Below are 12,484 nucleotides of genomic sequence, written 5' to 3' on the forward strand. Positions count from 1 at the left end.
CCTGTCTGCAGCCTGGGAAGGTGGCGCTTATGTGCAGACTGAGGGGGGGGCGGAGCTTACGTTCCGGCTGAAGAGGTGGAGATAAAGCTATGCAGATGAGGGGTGGGGGATATGCAGATGACCTAAGAGCAGCTGCAGGCTGGAAGCAGAACCGCTCGGGTTGCGGTTTGGGCCGCTGCGGCTACACCTCTCCCCTCCTTCCCCCCCCCGCCCCGGGGTTCCTTGTCCTCCGAGGACCTCCTTGGAGACTTGGAACCCCAACCCCTGACCCTTCCTCTAGCTCCTGTGCCAGTTTTCCGGCACCCCAAAAGAATTCCCCCACTTCTAGAGCATCCCCACTAGTCTCCCCATCCCCGGAACCTGCTTCCACCAGCCCAAGTCCTGGGCCCCTCCTGTGCTCACTCTGCCCTCCATGTTCCCCTCCCTGGCTCTACTCCAGCCACCACTCCATCTCCGGTCCGAGGACCTCGTCCCCCAGTCTTCGCAGAACACTGAATCTAGAGGACCTTCGCCTCCTTGGGTTTGCCCCCACCCCGGCCTGCCCTAACTCTCAGCCGCGTCCCGTCATACCTTCATCCCCCCTTCTCCCACCTCGTCCCTAGTCCTTCCTGCCCTCTTCTCCTCGGGATCACCTCGATTCTTCAAGGATCCCCCTTTTCCTTCCTTCCTGAGCCGGGATGCAGGTGTCCATCGCTTGCACTGAGCAAAACCTCCGCAGCAGGAGCAGCGAGGACCGTCTGTGTGGACCCCGACCTGTCCCTGGGGGCGGGAACGGCAGTGGAGTGACCGGCAGTCACGGGAATCCTTCAGGGGGAGGGGGACCCGGCCCCAAGGCCCGGGCTGCGCCAGTCGCACGACCCCTGGGTCCCGCAGCTGTGACCCACTCTGGGCCCCTACGAGAGAGCACCGGCCGCGGCACCAGCATGAAGTACAGGTACCGGAGGAGCGGGCCAGAACAGCCCGGTGTAACCGAGTCCATACCCCGCCCCCCGCTTCGGCGACCCCCTCCTCATGCCTCCCGAGCGTCCTACATTCATCATCCTAGACTCCTCAGATTTCACCAACAGCATCCCAATCACTCCATCTCTTTCACATTCCCTCACCTTGGCTGTCTCTTCTCCATCCCCACCTCCTGACTCTCTTTTGAGATTTCAGAGTAAGTTGTTAGGGTTCACTTCTTGGAGCTTCCCTCCTACCCCCAAGGCACTAGTACCTCAAATAAAAGTATTCTGCGGTTGGGCTCAGGGGGTGTTTAAGGTCCCCCCATGTTACTTAGGGAGGGTCTTCTGGGTCTGTTCCCTGTCTCTTCCCCACCCCCCCCCTTGCTTCCCTCTAGAACTGGCAGTGGGGATCACTAAGCTCCTGACCGTCATTAAAGCAATAATGTATTTGACCCACTTTCACCAACACTACCCACCCTCCTGACCCCAGGGTCAGGGGCCTCTACTTTTTTCAGGCAGGTGATATGCCTCTAGCTAAGGGGGGGAAAAAACTTTGGGTCCCCAAAGTACCAAAGAGATTTGCAGAACTGTGGGAAGAGCAAAGGGGGCTTTGGAAGTAGTGGGGAGGAATTGATACCATACCTAAGGTACAGGCAACCCCACCCCATAGCATGGAGCTCTTCCCCTTCCCTCCCCCCTCCACTGCAGAAGAAATTGATGGGATTTCTTGGTAAACAGCAGTGTTCTGACATTGCAAAAGAGATTGTGCCTTATCCTGGGGTGGGGTGGTGAGGTTATTCATCTGACAGGGTTTTGTCACCTAAGGAATCAGGCATCTCACCCCATCCTGCCCCCCACTCCCACCCCTTCTCATTCCCTGAGAGCTAAATTATTCTGAAACTTTTGGGGTAGGGGGGAGAAGGTTCAGATGGGTCTGGGAAGGAATTTCAGGAGCCAATAGGAACAGGGGGGTGGAGAACCATGAGGAGAGGGGCTGGGCTTCCTCGTTCTCCTTGTTGTGCCAGTCTAGGTGATTTTAATAAAGATTCCTTCTTATAGACAACGGTCTGCCTAAGGGACTGAAGGGAATAAATCATTTACCAACTTTATATCCCCCTATTTGGGGGTTGAGAGGGATGGGGAAGATCCCAATCGTCTCTTTGTTTTCCGCCAACCAAAACCCCAATTTGCTGTTTAATCTTCTGGAGATAACTCACTTTCCTTGGGCCATCTTTTTACCCCTTCCCCCTCCAACCCAAGAAACTGTGACAACCTGACACTAACCATGTCCTATACAGGGAAATCCACGAATATGACTGTGAGAAGAGACACGAGTCAAGAGAAATCAGGCAGCAGATTTTAACGATAGCTGGGAAAATAGAAATTGCACAGCAGGCCCTAAAGGAAGGTTTATTAATTCATTCAACAAATATTTGAGGGTCTACAGCCTACACTGATAGCACTGTGCTTCCCTCAGAGTTGAGTTTGCCTGGGGTTTCATATGGGGGGATCCCATTCCAGGAGGCAAAGAGCTAGAGAACCTCTTGTTATTTAGACCTCCAAGGAGAACCGAAGGGGAAAATCCTTCTAACTTTTCTTTATCCCACAGGAATTTGGGAAAGTCTGGTCTTCGAGTATCCTGTCTTGGCCTTGGTGAGTCTAATGGGAAATGAAAGGAAGAGGAGGCTGCAAGGGTCAAGGTTTTCAGAGACCTTGTCTCTCACAGTCCCCATGTCCCTGGATTTTCTTTCTGCAGGTACCTGGGTCACATTTGGGTCTCAGATCTCAGATGAGGTATAAATGTCTCTGACCCCAAAAGATAGATGGGAATAATGGGAGGGATGAAGAGAATAGAGGGTGGAGGCAATAGAGAGATGGAGAAATAGGGGGATTGTGGAAGGGTGGGCTAGAGAAGGGAGTGTAATGGATATGGGAAACAAGGGTGGGGATTAGTGGAACTGAAGTTAGGAAAAGGGAAAGGTGGAAAAGATATAGGGGGCAGGAATGGGATGGTGGTATTATATTTGAAGACCCACAGCACTTACAAGTCTCTGGGGATTTGGAGGGCTGAGGGTGGTAAGAAAACCACTGGAAAGGTAAATAGTCTTAACTCTGTCTACCCCAACATATTCATTCCTAGACAGCAGAGAATCTGATGACTGTGGCTTATGAGCATGGAGTGAATCTGTTTGACACAGCCGAAGTGTATGCAGCAGGAAAGTATGAACCAGGGAAAAGGGGAAGGGTATGAGTTAAATTAGTGGGGGAAAGGTTGGGAGTGGAGAGGAAGAGAGGGTCTCTCATCTTTGCTTTAGATAATCCCTGGTTCCAGTGAACATTTGCCTTTCCCCTTACATTGGGTCTTTGGACTTTAGAGAAACATGGATGTTGAAACCCCAACAGTATTTCCTCTTTAACTCTTGGCCCGGGGGGGTGGGGCGGAGAATGAACAGGATATGGAACAATACAAATACAAATGGAACAAAAATAATACATATTTATTGAGCACAAACTCTATGAAGGCAACAAGGAGGCATCATGAGGGCTACAAAGAAATATCCCTGCCCTCAAGAAGCTTACTATCCCATCAGAGAGACAAGACTGAAAATTTAGTTAACAAGGTGTATAAACTTTTTACACCAGCAACAGAAGGAATGTTACAAGGCAATATATTTCTAAATGACTAGGAAGACAATAATTTATGTATGGCATAATAAAGAGAAACCTGATCTTTGTGAGAGGACCTGGGTTCAAGCCTCTTAATTAAGACACTTGCTTAGATGGGTGACCCTAGTCAAAGCATCTGACCACCAAGTCTGTTTCCTCATTCGAAAAATGGGGTAATGCTTGCACAAAGTACCTTGTAGGGCTGTTGTGGGGGGGGGGAGGCTTATACACCTTTAAGTGCCACGCAAATGTAAGGTGTATATCATTGCAAAGTTCAAGGGCATTTCAGACTGACATGGTCAAAGAAGACTGCAAAGAAAGTGGAACTTGAAGAATGGGCTAGGGGAAATGAAAAAAAAAAGCTGTATTTCTGTTCCTACCAGACTACAGAGCTACAGTTCCCCGGACCAACTTCTCTGTTATTTTCAATGTAATATAGGGCCCAGGGACTGATGGGTACTATTCATACTCTGCTAGAACAGAAAGCAGAAGGAAGTCATGGGGGTGGTTATCACTAGAGGGGAGAGGCCCCCACTTCCTTATTATCTCCCCTTTTCTAGGGCAGAACGAACACTGGGCAATATCCTTAAGAGCAAGGGTTGGAGGTGAGGCTGTGATCTGGGGTACAAGGCAGGGGATATCTGGGTGGGTGGGGGGTCCACAGTGACTTCTTTCCTGCTGACCCCACCCCCACTTCCTTTTTTTTTTTAAAGGAGATCCAGCTATATCATCACTACCAAAATCTTTTGGGGAGGACAGTGAGTATCTCCTTTCCCAATAGCCTCCATGAGGGATGACGCTTTGGAGTGGGGACATGATAGCTGTCCAAATATTTGAAAGGCTGTCATGTAGAAAACTTGTTCTGTTTATTCTTGGCGGGGGGGGGGGGGGGGGGGAGGAGCAATGAGTAAAAGTTGCAGAGAGGCAGATTTAAGCCTTCCTAATAATGAGAACTGCTCCAAAATGAAGTGAACCACCTCAGGAGACAGTAGGGTTTTCCTTCACTTGAGATTTGCGAGCAGAGGCATTTAAGATGTAATCTACTCAGGGAAGGAACTGTTTGTCTCCACATCCCTAGCACGTAGTGCTTGCCACATAGTATGGGCTTAATAAATGTTTGTTGATTGGTTAATCATTGTAAAAAGGATTCTGGGTCTCTGAAGTCCTTTCCAAGGGAAGATCCTCATAACTATCACTCCAATTGACCCTTCATCGAGATGTGGGGATCCATTAGGTTATAATTCTTACCATCTATCTTCAGCATCATCAGTGTAAACTCAGCTTTTCCCACAGGGCAGAGACTGAAAGAGGCTTGAGCCGAAAGCACATCATTGAGGGTGAGTGACTAGGAACGGGGTGAGGGGGATGGAAGGATATTGTGGGGGGCTGGGGAAGGAATCAAGGGAATGTAGGAAAGCAAACCAGAGGACTTGAAGGATTCAGGGTCCAGAGATTAGGGCAGCAAATAAATTAAGAAGCTGGGCTGGGGGGAAGGGGGAGGGAGTGTTCTATCAGAGGGGATGAGATATGAATAGCTGAACTTCAAGAGGCAGAAAATTAGAGAGCTGGTTCTCGGGGGCCATATCTGAAGAGACTGAGGTCACTTATCTTCTCTTTCCCCTCCCCCAGGCTTGTGGGGCTCCTTGGAACGGCTTCAGCTGGGATATGTAGACATAGTCTTCGCCAATCGTTCGGACCCCAACAGTCCCATGGAGGGTGAAAATAACCCCAAGAATGCCCAAACCTAGAGATGCCTATAAACCTGAAGATCACTCCCCCCCCCCAACACGGACCACAGGGTTTTCCAACCCCAGGGGCCTCAGGGTGCTCCCAGGTTTCCCACCTCTCCTATCAGGGATTCCAGAAAAGGTTAAGGGAAGGGGGGTGGGAAGTGGGGGGACTGGGCAGAATTCAAGTGTTAACCCTTCAATCTCACTTCGAGATATCCTTGGAGGGATATGGCTACCAGGAAGAGGGTTCATCCATCTGGGAGACTGGATGCCTGAATTCCAGGGGTCTAACTGTCAGGATTTCATCACTCTCACACATCCAGAGATTGTCCGGGCCATGACCTTTGTCATTAACCAGGGACTGGCACTGTACTGGGGGACATCACGATGGGGAGCCGCAGAAATCATGGTAAGTGATACCATGCTATACGTTTTCTTAAAAACACTACAAACTCTAATCCTCAGAATACATGTTTACCAAGTAATTGGGTTGGGGGAGATATGGAGAAGAGCTAAAAGGTAATGTGGATGGGGTATTCTGATACTTGCTTCTTCCAAACACTTAATCCAGGAGGCCTACTCAGTGGCCCGACAATTCAACCTGATCCCCCCTGCATGTGAACAAGCCGAGTACCACCTGTTTCAGAGGGATAAGGTGGAGACACAGATGCCTGAGCTCTACCACAAGATAGGTTAGAGACTACTCTCCCTACTCTCCCTGACCTCTTCTCCAGCCTCAGCCTCCCCAGTCCTTCCCCACATACACCACCTCTTCATATACTCTTCTCTAGAGTCCTTCCTTCTGCCCACCACTATTAAAATTGGCTCTCATCCTTTCTCCATCCCTCTTTCCCATGGTCTTCTCTCCTCCTGCTCCCAGGTGTTGGTTCAGTGACATGGTCCCCTTTGGCCTGTGGTGTCATTACTACCAAGCATGAAGGAAGACTCCCAGAAACCTACAGGGGTACCATCAAGGTAAGAGGCTGTTAGGACTTAGATTCCTGGGCACCTGAAGAGAACAAGGACTGCGGAGAGTCAGCCGTCTGAGCTCCTTGGGAAGGAAAAAGATAGAGAAGCTCCCCCTCCCTGTCTCTTTCAGGGCTACCAGTGGCTCAAGGACAAGGTACAGAGTGAAGACGGCAAGAAGCCACAGGCCAAGGTGGCGGACCTGCTCCCCATCGCTCACCAGCTTGGCTGCACAGTAGCTCAGCTTTCCATTGGTGAGGAGGCTCTCCTACAAACCCTTAACCCTCACCCTAAAATTGGCTTGTCTGCGGTAGACATTTTCCTCACGCGGTTCTCAAAATCAGAGCTGACAGGAGAGCAGGGGGAAAAAAACCCAGTGTCTTCCCTGCCTTCAAAGAGTTTGTCATAATTTATCAAAGGAATGTATTTAGTTTGGGATGGGGGGGGAAGGAAACATATGGAAATATGGGCAATTATGATGGCAAAATTTAAATAGCAATTCAAGATTATAAAATAGCTTCATCCAAGCGATCCTATTGGGTCTTTACACGAGAAACGCTCCACTTTCCATCTTGGTCAAGCTGGATTTCATCCTTTTAGGGAACTTCTGGTGTGGAGACTCTCTCCACCTATGCAGACGGGCACCTGGTCTGTAACTGTAGTGAGTGCAGGAGACGCCGGAGGCAGGATTTTAACCCAAGTCTTGCTAACTCCAAGGCTAGCTAGCATTCCATTAGCAGACTCCTCGGCCGTATTAGTTTACGTAGTTTGGGGGGCAGGGGCGACCAGACTTGTGATCTGTGGCGTCGGGGATTTGCAGATAGGACCCCTCCCCTTCTACCTATACACACCGGTCGGGGCTCGGAAATGTAACCCACGCGAGTCAGAAAACGTTCCCGTGGCCAAGGGAAAGCTCCATCGCGGGGGACCTCTCGGCCGCCTTTCCTCCCTCTCTCAGGCCGTCTGACCCCCGCCCCTCTTGTCTCCCCCGCAGCCTGGTGTCTCCGCAGCGAGGCCGTCAGCTCCGTCCTGCTGGAGGTGTCCAACACGGAGCAGCTGATGGAGAACCTGGGGGCCCTGCAGGTGAGGGGCGGGGGCGGGGGCGCGAGATGCGGGCTCGGCTTCTCCCGGGCCTGATGGCAGCGCCTTCCCTCGCTCCCCAGGTGCTGGGCCAGCTGACGCCCCAGAAGGTGCTGGAGATCGACGGGCTTCTGAGCAACAGACCGCACTCCAAGAAGTAGCGTGGCCGTGGCCCCGCCCCCGTTCCCCCGCCCCGCCCCCATCCCCGCCGCCAGGCGCAGGCGCAGGCGCCGCCGCCTCCGCAGCCAGCACCGCGCTCTTCCCCAGCCCTCGCCCGCAGCCTCTTCCGGCTCTCGCGGCAGTCAGGCGGCCCGAACGCGAACTAACGCTCCCGCAGCTCGGCCGCGGGGCCCGATGACCCCGCCCACCAAGGAGTCCCGGCTACACGCATGCTCTGATAAGCCATATCCTGCCGCAGCATGGCCGGGGAAGGAAAGTAGTTCTCCAGCTCCCCCTCCCGCCCGGTCCTTGGCTGTCTCTTCCCGGCGTGTAGCTTCTCCCGGGCATGAGCTGGAACTGGGCCCCCACCCCGCACTTTTCCTCCTTTGTTTTCCTGTCGTCGTCCCCCACCCCCCAACCGCGCGGGAGCCTGGAGAGAATCCATCCGCCAGGTAATGAACACGGCGTGATGTCAACCGACACCGGAAGAGCTCACCGCTGGTGCGAAAGGCAACGCAACAGAACCGATTCCAGGGAAGGGGCACTGGTGGGGGATGGACCGGAGTCCTTGATGCGCCGGCCGGAAGCGAGCGCCGACGGTCGCTGGGTTTGTCCGGAGACCCCAAGCTGGAAGCGAGTGGTGACATCATTTTGAAACGCCGTTAGAGCTGTTCACAGGATGACGTCAGAGGGCACCGAGAAAGCGAGCCCCCCCTCCCCCCCAGCGTCCATTATGTTCTTTTGTGAAATTATGCGCCGCATAACTAAGGCCTTGGTCGGGGCGGGGGTGGGGCTGCCGTAGTCAGGCCCACAGACTTTACAGGTGGAGTTGAATAGGATGACACCTGACAGGAAGTGGACGCTGATGTTACGGGGGAAACAGGTGGAAGTTGGCATCCTTTAACACCCTCACAGACCAGCCCCCGAGGGATGGACTTTCAGGAACGGAAAGTGCTGCTGGGGTGGCAGCGGAGGGAAGCCCACCCTCTGCCCCGTGGCAGTAATCCTCAAGCAATAATAATGCGCTATCCCAGGGAAAATAAAGACTTCGCTTCTTCCTCACAGAGTCTGGGAGGGGAAGGGCCAAAGTCTCAGGCACCTAAGCCGATGTCCCTAGATTCTCTTTCCCAATCCTCCTGGGGGTCCTGATACGCCATAACATCTCCTGTCTTCCCCACCGTTGAAACTTGCCTCAGGGACCCCTACAGCCAGTTTGCATCCAAGGCACAGGCTGGCACAGCAGCTCTGGATCCTTCCCCAATGCCCTGTCCCTGCACTCCCCAGGGAGCCGGACATCTGGCTCCGTAGGATCGCAGAATTCAGGGACAGAAGGGATCATCGTCGTCGTTCCATCTTTTCACCCCTTTAGTTACTTTTTGGACATAGCTACGTTTAGTGTACCTAAGAATATCCAAGGGACTTCTCATCTCTTGCCCCCTTCCCAATGCCACTGACCATGAGATCATAAGTCTAACAGTGGCCAGGACCTCAGAGACCATCTCAGAGATCCCTCGTAATCAATCCCAGGGAGGCTAGATGGCTGGGCCAAGGTAGCACAGCTAGTAAGTCTGAAGTGATGGTTGCCTTGGGTCCTCTCCAGATTCAGTGTTTTCCATGGTACCACACTGCCTCTTCTGTACCACAACTTCTGGTTCCCATGGTTTTTTTTCCTGTTCTACCTCTTTTATTGTTCTTCTGCCTCCTTTCCTGATAATAACCGATATTTACGGAATGCTTCAAGGTTTGCAAAGTGCTTTACATGCATTGTTTTATTTTATCCTCCTACCAACATTGTGAGAACAAGGAGACAAGCAGAGGGAGGTTGAGTAGCTTACTCAAGATCACAGAGTAATAAGTATCAGAAGCAGGATCCAAATTCTGGTCTAATCTAATGCTCTCTTCGTTATATCCCACTGCTTCTCACTGACTCCTTTAATTATGGATGTTCTCCAGGGCTCAGTCCTAGGGACACTCTTCTTCAGACTCTACATTCTCTTCCTCAGAAGCTATGAGATGATTATAGAAATTAAATCTTGAAAGGGACCTTAGATATCATCTAAACCATTATGCCCCCCCCCTTTATTTTGCAGATGAGGAACTGAGGCCCTAAGATTCTTGCATTCCAAGATTCTGACCACCAGTCTTCATTTCCTCTCTCCCTTCTGAAGAGGTGATCCTGAGCCCTCGCCTGTATTTGAGTAGTGGCCACAATATGCAATTGCTTCATGACCTTGAGTAATTTCTGTCTCACAGCCTCAGTTCACTTACCTACAAAATGAGGAAATTGGATATGGTCTTCAAGTTCGAAATCCGATTGATCCAATCCTGTGCCACTGACCTGCTATGTGATTCTGGGCAGACCACTTTACCTTCCTCGTCAAATGATGCAGCTCAGTTCCAATCATCTCTGGCCACCTTTGAGCTATAAATATAGTGAGAGAAGACGTTTTATATTCCTTCTCCTCTGTGGGGCTCAGTTTCCCCATTTCTTTGTTTTGTTTTTTTTGGCAGGGCAATTGGGGTTAAGTGACTTGCCCAAGGTCACACAGCTAATACCTGTGTCAAGTGGCTGAGGCCGGATTTGAACTCAGGTCCTCCTGACTCCAGGGCCGGTGCTCTACTCACTGGGCCACCTCGCTGCCCCAGTTTCCCCATTTCTTAAATGATAAAGTTGGACTTTAAAATCTCCAAGCATCCTTCCAGCTTTGAATACTGCAGCCCTCTAAATACTGTTGAGCCTGAGGCAGCTTGGGAATGTGGGGAGATGCCGGTAAGCTGAAAAACATCCAGTAACAAGGAGAGTGAAAGACCCTAAATTCACTATATATGAGGAGGGCTGGTTGAAGGAACCAGGTAGATTTAACCTAGAGAGAAGATAGGGGCGAAAGGTGGCATAATAACCATCTTCAAGTTATTTAAAGGACTGTTACTTGGATGAGGGCTATTAGACTTGTTCCACTTGAGCCCACAGGATAGAACTAGGATCCAGGGGTGGAAGCTGCAAAGACATAGACTTAGGCTTGATGGGGGAAAAACTTCCTAACAATTAGAACGGCTAAAGGTGATTGTCTTGGGAAGAAGTGGAGTCCTTAACACTGGAGGTCTTTGAGCAAAAGCCAGATTAGCTATATTATAGAGAAAATTCTTGTTTTGGTTACAGGTTGTGATATTATAATCTCTGAAAGCCCTTCAAACACTAAATTTCTGTGGCTCAAAAAGATGAAAAGTAACTTGTCCAAGCTTATACAGATAACAAGTAACAGAGTCAGGATTTTAACCTGTCTTTTGATACCAAATTTAAAGTTATTTCCACTATCCTACAAAATCTTTATCCCTTCCCCTACTTTACACCCATTGTGGCTTATTCCAAATGGCTGGGTGGTTTACAAATAGCTTTACCACATTAGGATGGACTAGACAGATCCTCATCTCTGTGGATCTGGACAAGGAGGGCCCAGGATGTGGGTACGGAGACAGGCAGAAGCAGAATAGAAATATTCAGAGAGACAGTCCCACGAAGATAAAAGAAAATAAAATAGGTAGAAAAACTGGATTACAGGTGGATGCAGAGAGCCATAAAGATACTGTTGTCGTCCAGTGGTTTTTAGTCATGTCTGACACTTCGTGGCCCCATCCTGGGTTTTCCTGGCAAAGATCCTGGAGAGGTTTGCCATTTTCTTCTCTAGCTCATTTTACAGATGAAGAAACTGAGGCAAACAGGGCTACGTGACTTGCCTAGGGTCACCCAGCTAGTAAGTGGTGAGGCCAGGTTTAAGCTCAGGAAGGTAAGTCTTCCTGACTCCTGGCCCAGCACTCTATCCACTGGGCCACCTAGCTGCCTGTAAAGTGATTGAGAAAGGTGAAAAACCAACAAATGGGGCTAGTGGGCATCCTTTCCAAAGAAGACAGGTTCCATGGTACTAGAAATGAATAAAGGTTTGCTAAGGTCCCTCAGAAGTGTTACATCGCTAGGGATATGGAGTGAGACTACAATCAGAATGTCATTTCCACCGTCCCTCTAGCCCTACTGCCCACCCAACTATCTCCCATCACCACCATTTTCCCGCCCTAAATCTGAAAGATAGGTGCCCCTAACCTTCATATCAAGCAGAAAAGGGTAATTGTTTGGCCAGACACCCAGCAGGCTAAATGAATCAAGGAAAATTTGCTGACATTCCAGCCCCTGGTTATTCCTACCATCCATCACCTACTCACCTCACTATAAGGACACAAAGCACAACCAGAGCTTTCTAAGTTTAATATCCTAGAGCTTGCCTATCTAAATGAGTGTTACTACATTCAAAACTGTTCTACTGAGAAGCTGTATATATTTATTTCAGTGATGCTGCCACTGCTCAGGGCATTCCTGGGATATTTTTTGGTAATCACCTAAGCCAATTTAGGACCCCTATGAATAATCAAATTCAATATTTTTTGACATACATTTCCCACTCTCACCCCCATCCCAGGCAAACAGCATGTAATGGCTTGATCACACACTTTTCCTGGCTTTAACTGACTGTTGGACATTTCCAAAATTTTAATTCAAGGGAAAATATCTGTCACCACTAAGGATGGTAACAAGATTATTGAAGGTTCTGAAGGCAATCACTGGATCTGAAAAGGTCATTAGAGATTCCTTGGTCTATTTTAATGACAAGGAAACCGATTCTCAGAGAGATAAATTCTGGAAATGCTTTGAACAACTAGGATAAATATGGCCTTCCAAGATGACAACTTTGATATACATATTGCACATAATTTCTGGTTTGTCTGTCTAAAAATGTCTCATTATCTTATAGTCACACTTCATATAAGAAATAATCCTTGCTCTCTAAGAGTTAGCATGTTAGTTGGGAACAAGATTTACATATATGATGCCTTGTGACTCTCATGTGACACTTGGGGCACTGCAATAATGGTGGCATAGAAGCCAGAGGA

The 12,484-nt window shown here is 49.8% G+C and overlaps 1 protein-coding gene across 2 annotated transcripts; it reads left to right on the forward strand.

The window, feature by feature from the left end:
- Positions 1-295: 295 nt before the first annotated feature.
- Positions 296-7,545, forward strand: KCNAB3 (potassium voltage-gated channel subfamily A regulatory beta subunit 3). 2 transcript variants are annotated; one of them, XM_036767587.1, is made up of 15 exons: positions 296-520; positions 684-934; positions 2,551-2,594; positions 2,698-2,735; positions 3,082-3,161; positions 4,169-4,213; positions 4,322-4,366; positions 4,902-4,945; positions 5,238-5,324; positions 5,662-5,747; positions 5,910-6,030; positions 6,219-6,313; positions 6,438-6,558; positions 7,299-7,387; positions 7,468-7,545. In XM_036767587.1, exons 1-15 carry the CDS (start codon positions 413-415, stop codon positions 7,543-7,545), a joined length of 1,332 nt encoding a protein of 443 aa, XP_036623482.1. In that variant the 5' UTR covers positions 296-412. The 2 variants fall into 2 exon arrangements, with proteins under 2 accessions (XP_036623482.1, XP_036623481.1); XM_036767586.1 differs by having other exon boundaries at positions 296-934.
- The last annotated feature ends 4,939 nt before the right edge of the window (positions 7,546-12,484 follow it).

This window comes from Trichosurus vulpecula, chromosome 7 (genome assembly GCF_011100635.1).
Source record: "Trichosurus vulpecula isolate mTriVul1 chromosome 7, mTriVul1.pri, whole genome shotgun sequence".
Taxonomy (NCBI): Eukaryota; Metazoa; Chordata; class Mammalia; order Diprotodontia; family Phalangeridae; genus Trichosurus; species Trichosurus vulpecula.